Here is a 12828-nt window from a genome sequence, read left to right as displayed (position 1 = left end):
TGTTTGTTTGTATTCCATACTTCTTTCCTCTGTTGCTACCTTTTTTAAGTCAAGTGTTTTTGTGGTGGGTTTTTCAAGGGTGGTTACCATTAAGTAATGAAAAGGGTACCTACCATATTCATTGTAGTACCCTTTCTTGTGAGTATTTCTGTGCTTCATCGTTCTTTGCTACTGTTAATCTTCATTCTCTTTTTTTTTTCTTTTGTTGTCACAGTTTAAGTTTGGTTTTATTGTTTTCTTGGTGGAGCTGTTACTTGTGGTGTTGTTTTCTTTTGTTCTTTGAATCTGGTTGGAAAACCCCCTTTAGTATTTCCTGGAGTGGGGGTTTTCTGATGATAAATTCTCTCATCTTTTCTGTATTTGTGAATATTTTTATATCTCCTTCGTACTTGAAGGATAGCTTTGATGGGTATAGTATTCTTGGCTGAAAGTTCCTCTCTTTCAAGGCTTTAAATATTGGGGTCCACTCTCTTCTAGCTTGTAGAGTTTCTGCTGAGAAATCTGATGATAATCTAATAGGCCTTCCTTTATATGTTGTATTCTTCTTTTCCCTGGCTGCCTTGAGAATTTTTTCTTTGTCACTGGTTTGTTTCATCTTCATTATGATGTGCCTTGGAGTAGGTTTGTTGTGGTTAAGAAAACTTGGTGTTCTGTTTGCTTCTTGAATTTGAGGCTTTAATTCTTTCCACAGGCTTGGGAAGTTCTCATCTATTATTTGTTTGAGTATATTCTCCATTCCATTTTCTTTCTCTTCTCCCTCTGATATACCTATTATTCTTATGTTATTCTTTCTGATGGAGTCAGACAATTCCTGTAGGGCTTTCTTGTTTTTTATTATTTTTGAGTCTCTTTCTTCTTCTCTCTGTTGTGCCTCAAGTTGCTTGTCTTCTATTTCACTGATCCTGTCTTCTATCTGGGTTGTTCTATTAGCTAAGCTTGTTACCTCATTTTTCAGCTCTTGAATTGAGTTTTTCATTTCTGTTTGATTTGTTTTTATAGTTTCAATTTCCTTGGTAATATATTCTTTGTGATCGTTGAGTTGTTTTCTGATTTCCCTAAATTGCCTTTCTGTGTTTTCTTGTATATCTCTATTTTTAAGATTTCTATTTTAAATTCTCTGTCATTTGGCTCCAAGGCTTCCAATATGTTAAATCTTTTCTCCATAGATTTTTCCACATCTATTTGTGTTACCTCTCTGTCTTTTGTATCCATAATGTTCGATTTCCTTTTTCTTATTGGCATCTGAAGGTGGTCTTGATGATAGTGTTAATTGGAATAAAAAATAAAAAGGAAAAAAAAAAGAAAAAAGGAAAACACTCCACAAAAAAAAGTAATAATTTATTATTTCCCCCTTTTTTCTTTCTTCTCTTCCCCTCCTCTCACCTCCTTAGGGAAATATTTTGATGACCTGTGAATTATATTATGCTAAATGGAACAAAAACTGCCTATAATGGAGGGCCTGATTTGGGGTGAAGAGTCAAGGGGCAAAAAAGGGAGTAGGGACCTACTAAATACAAAAAAAAAGGGGGGTGAAAATCTTAGACAAGCATAAAATGATTTGCTTGTAAGTGATGGTCGACTAAGAGATATAATGAGAGGGATGAGAGGGAAACAGAAAAAAGGAGAGAAAAAACAATAATTAAAAAAAAATAAAAATAATAAGTAAAAATCTGTTGTATTAAGTGGAGCGAAGACTAAATACAATGGAGACTTTGGGTTGGGAGGAATGCTAGTGAGTTAAAAAGCAATGTAAAAAGTGCCCAAAATGCCACAAAAACAAACAAATAGAGGAAAACGAAGAACAAAAGCAGAAGAAAAAAAAAAGAACAACAACAACAAAAAACCTCACAAAAACTTGAGTCCCAAATTAAATAATTTGTTCGTGATTGAGGCTTAAATGGGAGGAAAAGTAAAAGCAGAAAAGAAGAAATGAATAGAAAGAAAAAAATAAGAGTAAGAGAGAAACGAAGGAAGAAAAAAAGGAAAGGAAAAAAAAACAAACGGGGAGAGAGTGAGAGTTAAGGGTTTTGGAGTGTAACCCTAAAGGAGAGTTAGGATGAAGAAAAGAAATAAAATGTAACACTCATGGGTAGTGTAGTTCAAGAAAAGGGTAGCATAAGATGGGCAGAGAGTAAAAGGACCGAGGTGGAAGAAATAGAAATAATAATAAAGGCAATAAGATAGAAGAAAGAAACAACAACAACAAAGAATTAGTGGAACAAGTTATAAAGTCTGTGGATTTTTCTTGATTTTGAGAGGTTAACTTCTTCCTTTTTTCTTTTCTCCCCCTCTTCCTGGTCGGTGACTCTGTACCCCAGGTTCTGCCCCTGTGTCACTCTTAGGTAGGAATTTGCAGTTGATGGTATTCTATGGCAATGTCATATAATTGGCTTTAGTCTCGCTGGTAGTCAAGGCTTGTTGGCGTTTGCAAAGTCCAACAATGAGAGAGTTTGCTTTCCTGGAGTCTCTTTTCTAGTCTCCCCTTCCTGAATTAGCAGCCTGGTGATCCAGCTATGAGGCTGCCACTGCTTCTGTCTGGGGAGTAAGAGGCTCAAAGAGCTGGGAAATCCCCACTCTATCCTCACTCAGCGAAAGGCTCTGGGTAAGGCTCTGGCAGTCAGAGCCTCCAGCGTAATCAGGTGGGGCTGGGAGTCAATTGTTGTCAAGGTGACTGTTCAGCGCCTATCATTCAGTTGGACCACTCAACCCAGGCTTTCCACACTTGGTAGCCTGTTTTGGCTGGGAAGAAGAAGCACTAGTCGCTGTTTGCTTTATGGATCTTAATATCTGCCAAGTCCCTCTTGTTAGGTATATCCCTGAATATGGAGGCTCTGTCAATCAGAAGTTGCCCCCGCCCCTTTAGCGAAAGGCACTGAAAAATATCCCGCCTCTTGTCTTGGATCGCTGAACTGGGAGAGATCTTATCAATTAGAGCCCCGTGGGTGCGTAGATTTCGTGGGTTAAGCTAATTTCAGTGATTGGATCCGCAGCTGTGCTCCAGAAAGTATTTCAGGCTGTCTGCGCGCCCCTCCCCCCAGCGCTTGATTGTTAGCTTGAATGGCTGGGTGAGGTGCCCCGCCCACGGAGAGAATCTCCTGACTAGGAAAGACAGCCTTGGCGCCCCTCCCGGAACTTGGCTCGGGGCGTGCGCGCGTGGTTTCTTGGCACGCCAGTGGCCGGGGACCGCGGCATGGGCGCGCGCGGGGTTTCTCCGCACTCCGGTGTCCGGGGACCGCGGCACGGGGCACGAGCGCGGTTTCTCAGCATGCCAGTGGACAGGGACCGCGGCACGGGGCACGCGCGCAGTTTCTCAGGGTATGCTGGGGCGGCCGCCAGTGCCCAGGCTGCCGTCCCCGAGTGTGGGTGGGCAGCTGCACGTGTGGGTTGACTCACCACAGGTGTACTCTCTCCTCAGCAACAGTCCTTTTGCTTTCAGTGTGTGTGTGGAACTCCGGAATGCTCCGAGGATAAATTTTTCTGTTTCTAGTTGATAAATTTGTTGAGATTTTGGGGAGATCTGTCGGATGCGCTGCTCATGGCACCATTTCCATGACATCACTCCTCAGATGTTTAAGGACACTTTGAATTCCTTCTCTGAATTGTCAAGTTATTAATGATCTCATTTATAAACACTAAATGCTGTCACCTCCTGTCATTTTATCTTTTATTCATTTAAATGTGTTTTTTCTTATGTGTATTATAAAGCTGTATTTTATGGTCTCTCATCTAAATAAACACTTGCAAACGGAAAAAAAAATCTATAACTGGCTGACTCAGTTACCCCTCCAGGTTCCTTTCCGTTGCATTCTTTTCTTTTCTTCCTTCTTAGGGAAGGGGAGGCTGCCCCTACTTCCTCACATCAAAGTTTCTGTTTTGTAAAATGACAAATTTCTGGAGATGGAAGGGGGTGATAAATACACAACAGTATGAAAGTACATAATGCCACTGAACTGTACACTGAAAAGTGGTTACAATGATAAATTTTGTTATGCATATTTTATCACAATTTTTAAAGGAAAAATTAAAAAGTTAAGATTGTTTTGTTTTGTTTTGTTTGTATTTTTCTGAAGCTGGAAACGGGGAGGCAGTCAGACAGACTCCTGCATGCGCCCAACCGGGATCCACCCAGCACGCCCACCAGGGGGCGATGCTCTGCCCATCTGGAGCGTCACTCTGTCACGACCAGAGCCACTCTAGTGCCTGGGGCAGAGGCCAAGGAGCCATCCCCAGTGCCCGGGCCATCTTTTGCTCCAATGGAACTTTGGCTGCGGGAGGGGAAGAGAGAGACAGAGAGGAAGGAGAGGGGGAGGGGTGGAGAAGCAGATGGGCACCTCTCCTGTGTGCCCTGGCCAGGAATCGAACCCAGGACTTCCGCATGCCAGGCCGACGCTCTACCCCTGAGCCAACTGGCCAGGGCAAGATTGGTTTTAAAGTTTTGTTTGACTAATGCTGTCTAGACTACTTAATATGCAATCTCTGATCTTCTCTTTTCTAACTCCTACCCACATCCTGAAATTCCAGCTTTAATTCCTCCCAGGTTTCTTCCAATCTCAAAATAATGTCACTTTATTCTCTGAATTCCAAGAAGTATTGCTCTCTTAATGAGTTCATTTGGCAAATAATGATTTTCTGACTAGTAATAATTCTTCCATTGCTACCTTGAAAAATTATTTAAATTGTTATATTTATCTTGACTCATTCACTAGATTGAATATTTTCTGAGGGAAGGTGACAATGTCCTATTCTTAATGTCAGGGAAGAAGACAAGGCTCTAAAGGTTGTGCCTGAGGCTTGATTAATGAAATATTATAAAATATTCCATTTTTATCTCATTGCAGTGCTTCTTTCACTTGGTAGACTCCAGGCCATCCTTCCTTGAGATTCTCCATATTGAGCTATAGATATTTGCTGTGGATCTGGTTTTTACTCAAGTCCTAGGGCCACTGGGTACACATGTGATTGTCCCTGTCATTTCATTGAGGAATCAGCCAACAGCAAGCTATTAGGAAGCATACTACTTTACACTAGATCACAAAGAGTGCATGTGGGGTAAAATCTTTGCTTCCAGCTCATGCCCATGCCACCTCTCATTTTCTGACTCAGGATGACATCACTTTTGCACTCATCCCTTAGTCTTTGTTAGAGTCATCACAAAAGCGTCCTAAGAATACACCATTTACCTTCTGCACTCCTGAAAGGCTGCCTTTATTTACATGATGATGTTCACCACAGCTGCGCCATTAGCAGGGAGTACCATGAAGGGTTAGGATGAGACAAACCCTGCATCAACCAGGGAACAACCAGTTCCAGTTCCAAGACCACAACAGCTGTTTTTCCCTTCCCCATCCCCTGGAGATGCAATCTTTAGAGAAAGGCTAGACCAGAATGTTATCCTGGAACCTCAATGGCTCTTCTGCACTCCTTTCTTGATCAATCTCAGCATCACCAACCTTAGCACAGAGAGGAGGAGATATAAGGGGACAAGATATGGCTAATTCATCTTTGAAGACAGCCCAAAGGAGGAAGAGGAGATGCTGGATATGGCAGAAAATATCATAAGAGGATTCTTAGGAAGATTCAATAGTGGAGGCCCTGGCTGGTTGGCTCAGTAGTAGAGCATTGGCCTGGCATGTGGATATTCCGGGTTCAAGTCCTGGTCAGGGTATTCCTTCCCCCTCTCCTTTATCTCTATCTCTCTCTTCCCTCCCACCAAGGCCCCATTGGAACAGCTGGCCCAGGTGCTGAGCCTGGCTCCATGGCCTCCACCTCAGGTGCTAAAATGGCTCCGGTTGCAACAGGGCAACAACCCAGATGGGCAAAGCATTGCCCCCTAGTGGGCTTGCTGGGTGGATCCTGGTCGGGCGCATGTGGGAGCCTATCTCTCTGCCTCCATATGCTCACTTCAGAAAAATACAAAAAAAAAAAAAGATTCAAGAGTGGAGGTGCTTTGGGGTTGTGTTTCAGCCTGAAGGACCTCTAGGGAAGAAATTGTTGTTTCATTCACCTTTAATGCAAGCAATGCCATTTGGTGGGTGGCCTCTCTGATGGTCTCCTAGTTGGGTGTCTGGATGGGATCAAACGCCTTAGAGGGTATCAGTTGTCTGATGTTATCCTTGCAGGCATCAGTGGTTTGGTGGTTTACTTGGCTTTGGTTGCTGTCTTTCTACTAGAAACTGGCAAGAGCCTGGGTACTTACTTGTGCTGTTGGTTAAAGCTGGGTAGAGGTGTCGTAGAGTCCAAGGTATTTCTGAGACTCGGGAGGGTAACTCTGTTTTTAAATTTGAAGCTTCTTGATTCTTACTTTTTCCCTCTTGGAGGCTATTACTCTCAGTATCTGTGGGATAGAAAAGAAAAAGAGAGCACTCTCTCCCTCTTGGGAGCATGTTCACGCTTTTCTTTCCTCTCAGGCATGCATCACCTAAGCTCTAAGGTTCCCCAGGTGACTTGCAACCAGGGGAGCAGTGGGCAGCAGCAGCTCATCCGGGCTTACCCTCTGAACCTGTGTCCAAGCCCCCCTTTCTCTGACTTCCCAGTGAGCCAAAGCAGCCCCATGTGGTCTCTCTTCTGTTGATTCTTCTAGCCTAAGCTCATCCTTGTTTCATCATCCCCAGCTTTAATAAACATATTCTCAAAATCAAAGAGAGAGAGAGAAGAGAAAAACCCAGATGCCTCATATGTCACTTCTCTAATCTGTGCTGATCAGGTGGTGAAATCCTAGTCCTATCTAAATGTTAGTCCCTCACTTAACATCTCAGGTTCTTTCCCCCTAGTTCTTGCCCTACCCCAGACTTTGTGAAGATTTTATCATAGTTCTCCAATTCAGCATGGTGCTAAAGTTTAATAGTCTATTATGTGAGGCTCTAGCTCCCTGTGGAATCCTTCAGAAGACAGAGACTGACATTTGTTTAAAGTTTATGCATTTCACAACTACTGCTTCAAAATCAGTCTGAGTAGAAAAATGAACACATCCTCTATTAGAATGAGAACTTATTCAGTTCAAGACTTTGTCTTGTTTGTCATAGTATACACAGTGCCCAAAGTGTCTGTCACACAGTAACTGCTCAAGAAATAATTTTTATCTAACTGACTGATAGATAAAGAATAGATGGTGGAAATGTCTTCTAGTAATGAAGCTAGAAAATTGGCTCTTTCCAAAGAAAAATTAAAAACTGAATAATATAAAAAACCAAGAGAACACCTTAAAATATATAAGAATTTGCAATAACAGGAAGATATGTGAGGCCAAAATCTAAAAGAAAGTGAGAATCTAAAGAATTAAGCCCAGAACTTAGTACTTTCGCCCTGAATGTAATTTCAATCTTGAAAAAGCAGCTGCACACGAGCTTCATCTTTTGTCAGCTTCACAAGAGGAAGGAGATTTTTTTATTGCTCTTCTTTTATAATTAAAATTTTTTTATTGCTCTTGAGTTGAATTTGTAGGTCAGTTCCTTGACTAATAATATCTGATAGTTTTTCTAATTCGTGAATGTGGTATACTACTACATTTATTTGAATCTTCTTTCTCTCAGTAAACCTTTGTCATTTTGAGTAAACTGTATCATGTATCTTCTTTGAAACAGCTTGCAAAATTTCTCTTAAATTTATTTCGGTTTTGAGTTTTTATGCTGTTCTAAATGATGCTATTTAAAATCTTTTTAAGTTTCCAACTATTCACTTTATATATTATATTATATAAAGACATACAATTGATTTTTCTGTATCTGAAAACTGCTTAACTCACATATGAATTGCAATAGATTTGTTTGTTGTTGGACTCCTTAGAATTTTAATGTGTACACAGTTGTATCTGTAAATCAGAAGTTTTATTTCTTCCTTATGTCTGTCATTTATCTTATTAAGCTAGATAAGATCTCTAGCATGGTGCTGAATAAAAGTGGTAAGAGAAGGTATCTTTGCCTTATTTCTGATCTTACAGAGAAAATATTCATTCCTTCACCATTAAAAATGATATAGGATTTTTAGTAAATGTATTTATAAGTATCTTTGATCAGATTGAAGAAGTTTCATCCTTATTCCTAGTTTGCCAAGTGCTGTCTGTCATCAAATGTACTTTTTCTACTTTATTTTGTTATTTGGTAAATTATTCTGAGCAATTATAAAGTGATATATTCATCTTGTATTACTGGGATAAATCCCACTTGCTCATGATACATCATCCCATTTAAACTCAAAGATTCAATATTTTGTTAAAGATTTTTATGTCTAAGTTCTGAATGCGGTGACGTCAGAGAATTGGCGCCGTGAGGAGCGTGACCGACAAATCTCCCCCTAATTTCAACAAGTTCATCAACCAGAGACAGAAAAATCTATCCTTGGAGCATATGGAAGTTTCACACACTGAAGGCGAAGTGCTATCAACAATACCATCCTCAGATGCCATTAAGAAAAAGGAAATCGAATATCATGGATACAAAAGATAGAGAAGTAACACAGATAGATGTGGAAAAAATCTATGGAGAAAAAATTTAATAAATTGAAAACCCTGGAGCTAAATGACAAAGAATTTAAAATAGAAATCCTAAAAATACTCAAGAGATATACAAGAAAACACAGAAAGGCAATTTAGGGAGCTCAGAAAACAACTCAACGAGCACAAAGAATAAATTACCAAGGAAATTGAAACTATATAAACAAATCAAACAGAGATGAAAACTCAACTCATGAACGGAAAAACGAGGTAACAAGCTTAGCTAATAGAACAGGCCAGATAGAAGGTAGGATTAGTGACATAGAAGACAACTTCAGGCACAACAGAGAAAAGAAGAGACACTCAAAAATTAAAAAAAAGAGAAAGCCCTATAAGAATTGTCTGACTCCATCAAAAAGAATAACATAAAAATAATAGGTATATCAGAGGGAGAAGAGAGAGAAAATGGAATGGAAAATATATTCAAACAAATAATAGACGAGAACTTCCCAAGCCTGTGGAAAGAACTAAAGCCTCAAATTCAAGAAGCAAACAGAACACCGAGTTTTCTTAACCACAACAAACCTACTCCAAGGCACATAATAATGAAAATGGCACAAACCAATGACAAAGAAAAAATTCTCAAGGCAGCCAGGGCAAAGAAGAATACAACATATAAAGGAAGGCCTATTAGATTATCATCAGCTTTCTCAGCAAGAACTCTACAAGCTAGAAGAGAGTGGACCCCAATATTTAAAGCCCTGAAAGAGAGGAACTTTCAGCCAAGAATACTATACCCATCAAAGCTATCCTTCAAGTATGAAGGAGAAATAAAAACATTCACAAATACAGAAAAGATGAGGAAATTTATCATCAGAAAACCCCCACTCCAGGAAATACTAAAGGGGGTTTTCCAACCAGATTCAAAGAACAAAACAAAACAAAACCACAAGTAAAAGCTCCACCAAAAACACAATAAAACCAAATTGAAACTGACAATAAAAGCAAAAAAAAAAACAAAAACAAAAAAAAACGGGGAGAGGACGAAGACTAACAGAAGCAAAGGATGATGAAGTGCAGAAACACTCATCAAATAGGGTGCTACAATGAATATGGTAGGTACCCTTTTCATTATTAATGGTAACCACCCTTGAAAAACCACCACAGAAGCACATGACTTGAAAAAGGTAGCAACAGAGGAAAGAAGTATGGAATACAAAAAACAAAAACAAATGATAGAAAAACAAAAGAGAAGAATCAAACAAGACATAAAAGTAACAGAAAGCAATTTATTATATACAATATAAAATAGCAATAGGGAACCCACAAGTGTCAATAATTACACTAAATGTAAATGGATTAAACTATCAATAAAAAGAAACAGAGTAGCAAAATGGATTTAAAAAGAAAATACAACTGTATGCTGCCTACAAGAAACACATCTAAGCAACAAGGATAAAAACAAATTAAAAGTAAAAGGCTGGAGAACAATACTCCAAGCAAATAACATCCAAAAAAAAGCAAGCATAGCAATCCTCATATCTAATAATGCTGACCACAAGACAGCAAAAGTACACAGAGACAAAAATGGTCATTTCATAATGAATAAGGGGACGCTGAATCAAGAAGACATGACAATCCTTAATATATATGCACCAAACCAAGAAGCACCAAAATATATAAGACAGCTACTTATTGACCTAAAAACAAAAACTGACAAAAGTACAATCATACTTGGAGACCTCAATACACTGCTGACGGCTCTAGATTGGTCATCCAAACAGAAAATCAATAAAGATATATTGGCCTTAAACGAAACACTAGAGCACCTGGATATGACAGACATCTACAGGACACTTCATCCCAAAGTGACAGAGTATACATTTTTGTCTAGTGTACATGGAACATTCTCAAGAATTGACCATATGTTGGGCCACAAAAATAACATCAGCAAATTCAGAAAAATCGAAGTTGTACCAAGCATATTTTCTGATCATCAAGCCTTGAAACTAGAATTCAACTGCAAAAAAGAGGAAAAACCCCCACAAAAATGTGGAAACTAAACAACATACTTTTAAAAAATGAATGGGTCAAAGAAGAAATAAGCGCAGAGATAAAAAAATATATACAGACAAATGAAAATGACAATACGACATATCAGAATCTATGGGATGCAGCAAAAGCAGTGATAAGAGGGAAGTTCATATCACTTCAGGCCTATATGAACAAAAAAGAGAGAGCCGAAGTAAACCACTTAACTTCACACCTTAAGGAACTAGAAAAAGAAGAACAAAGACAACCCAAAACCAACTGAAGAAAGGAAATGATAAAATCAGAGCAGAAATAAATGAAATAGAGAACAAAAAAACTATAGAAAAAATTAATAAAACAAGGAGCTGGTTCTTTGAAAAATTAAACAAAATTGACAAACCCTTGGCAAGACTCATCAAGGAAAAAAGAGAAAAGACTCATATAAACAAAATCCAAAATGAAAGAGGAGTAATCACCACAGACATCATAGATATACAAAGAATTATTGTAGAATACTATGAATAAATATATGCCACCAAATTCAACAATCTAGAAGAAATGGATAAATTCCTAGAACAATACAACCTTCCTAGACTGAGTCATGAAGAAGCAGAAAGCCTAAACAGACCAATTAGCAGGGAGGAAATAGAAAAAACTATAAAAAACCTCCCCAAAAAGAAAAGTCCAGGCCCAGACAGTTACACTAGTGAATTCTATCAAACATTCAAAGAAGACTTGGTTCCTATTCTACTCAAAGTCTTCCAAGAAATTGAAGAAGAAGCAATACTTCCAAACACATTTTATGAGGCCAACATAACCCTCATACTAAAACCTGGCAAGGACAGCACACAAAAAGAAAACTAGAGACCAATATCTCTAATGAAAACAGATGCTAAAATACTAAAACTACTGGCAAATCAAATACAACAACATATTAAAAAAATAATACATCATGATCAAGTGGGATTCATCCCAGAATCTCAAGGATGGTTCAACATACGTAAAATGGTTAATGTAATACACCATATCAACAAAACAAAGAACAAAAACCACATGATCTTATCAATAGATGCAGAAAAGGCATTCGATAAAATACAACACAATTTTATGTTTAAGACTCTCAACAAAATGGGTATAGAAGGAAAATATCTCAACATGATAAAGGCCATATATGATAAACCATCAGCCAACATCATATTAAATGGCATAAAACTGAGGACTTTCCACCTTAAATCAGGAACAAGAAAGGGTTGTCCACTCTATCCACTCTTATTTAACGTGGTGCTAGAAGTTCTGGCCAGAGCAATCAGACAAGACAAAGAAATAAAAGGCATCCATATTGGAAAAGAAGAAGTAAAGGTATCACTTTTTGCAGATGATATGATCCTATACATTGAAAACCCCAAAGACTCCACAAAAAGATTACTAGAAACAATACCAATACAGTAAGGTCGCAGGATACAAAATTAACATACAAAAGTCCATAGCCTTTCTATATGCCAACAATGAAACTTTTGAGAACTCAAAAAAATAATCCCCTTCACAATTGCAACAAAAAAAATAAATACCTAGGAATCAACATAACAAAAAATGTAAAGGACCTATATAATGAAAACTACAAAGCATTGTTAAGGGAAATCAAAAAAGATACAATGAGATGGAAAAATATTCCTTGTTCTTGGATAGGAAGAATAAATATAATCAAAATGGCCATATTACCCAAAGCAGTTTATAAATTTAATGCAATTCCCATCAAAATTCCTATGACATTCTTTAAAGAAATGGAACAAAAAATCATCACATTTATATGGAACTATAAAAAACCCCGAGTAGCCAAAGCAATCCTAAGGAGAAAGAGTGAAGCTGGGGGCATTACAATACCTGACTTCAAACTATAGTATAGGGCCACGAAAATCAAAACAGCATGGTATTGGCAGAAAAATAGACACTCAGACCAATGGAACAGAATAGAAAGTCCAGAAATAAAACCACATATATATGGTCAAATAATTTTTGATAAAGGGGCCAACAACACACAATGGAGAAAAGAAAGCCTCTTCAACAAATGGTGCTGGGAAAACTGGAAAGTCACATGCAAAAGAATGAAACTTGACTACAGCTTGTCCCCTTGTACGAAAATTAATTCAAAATGGATTATAGGCCTAAATATAAGACTGGAAACAATAAAGTACATAGAAGAAGACATAGGTACTAAACTCATGGACCTGGGTTTTAAAGAGCATTTTATAAATTTGACTCCAAAGGCAAGAGAAGTGAGGCAAAGATAAATGAATGGGACTACATCAGACTAAAACGTTTTTGCTCAGCAAGAGAAACTGACAACAAAATAAACAGACAGCCAACTAAAT

The 12828-nt window shown here is 38.3% G+C and overlaps 1 protein-coding gene across 1 annotated transcript in view; it reads right to left on the bottom strand.

The window, feature by feature from the left end:
* LOC136319573 (glycerophosphodiester phosphodiesterase domain-containing protein 4-like) overlaps nt 1–12828 on the bottom strand; it is a 165116-nt gene that overhangs the window by 22781 nt on the left and 129507 nt on the right. Inside the window, exon 16 of the mRNA XM_066252771.1 lies at nt 6197–6334. Coding sequence (XP_066108868.1) covers nt 6197–6334 — 138 coding nt within the window. The remainder of the gene's footprint in view (nt 1–6196; nt 6335–12828) is intronic.

Source organism: Saccopteryx bilineata, chromosome 1, assembly GCF_036850765.1.
Source record: "Saccopteryx bilineata isolate mSacBil1 chromosome 1, mSacBil1_pri_phased_curated, whole genome shotgun sequence".
Classification (NCBI taxonomy): domain Eukaryota; kingdom Metazoa; phylum Chordata; class Mammalia; order Chiroptera; family Emballonuridae; genus Saccopteryx; species Saccopteryx bilineata.
The sequence above is the reverse complement of the archived record's forward strand: the minus strand, read 5'-3'. Positions and strand labels throughout refer to the sequence as shown.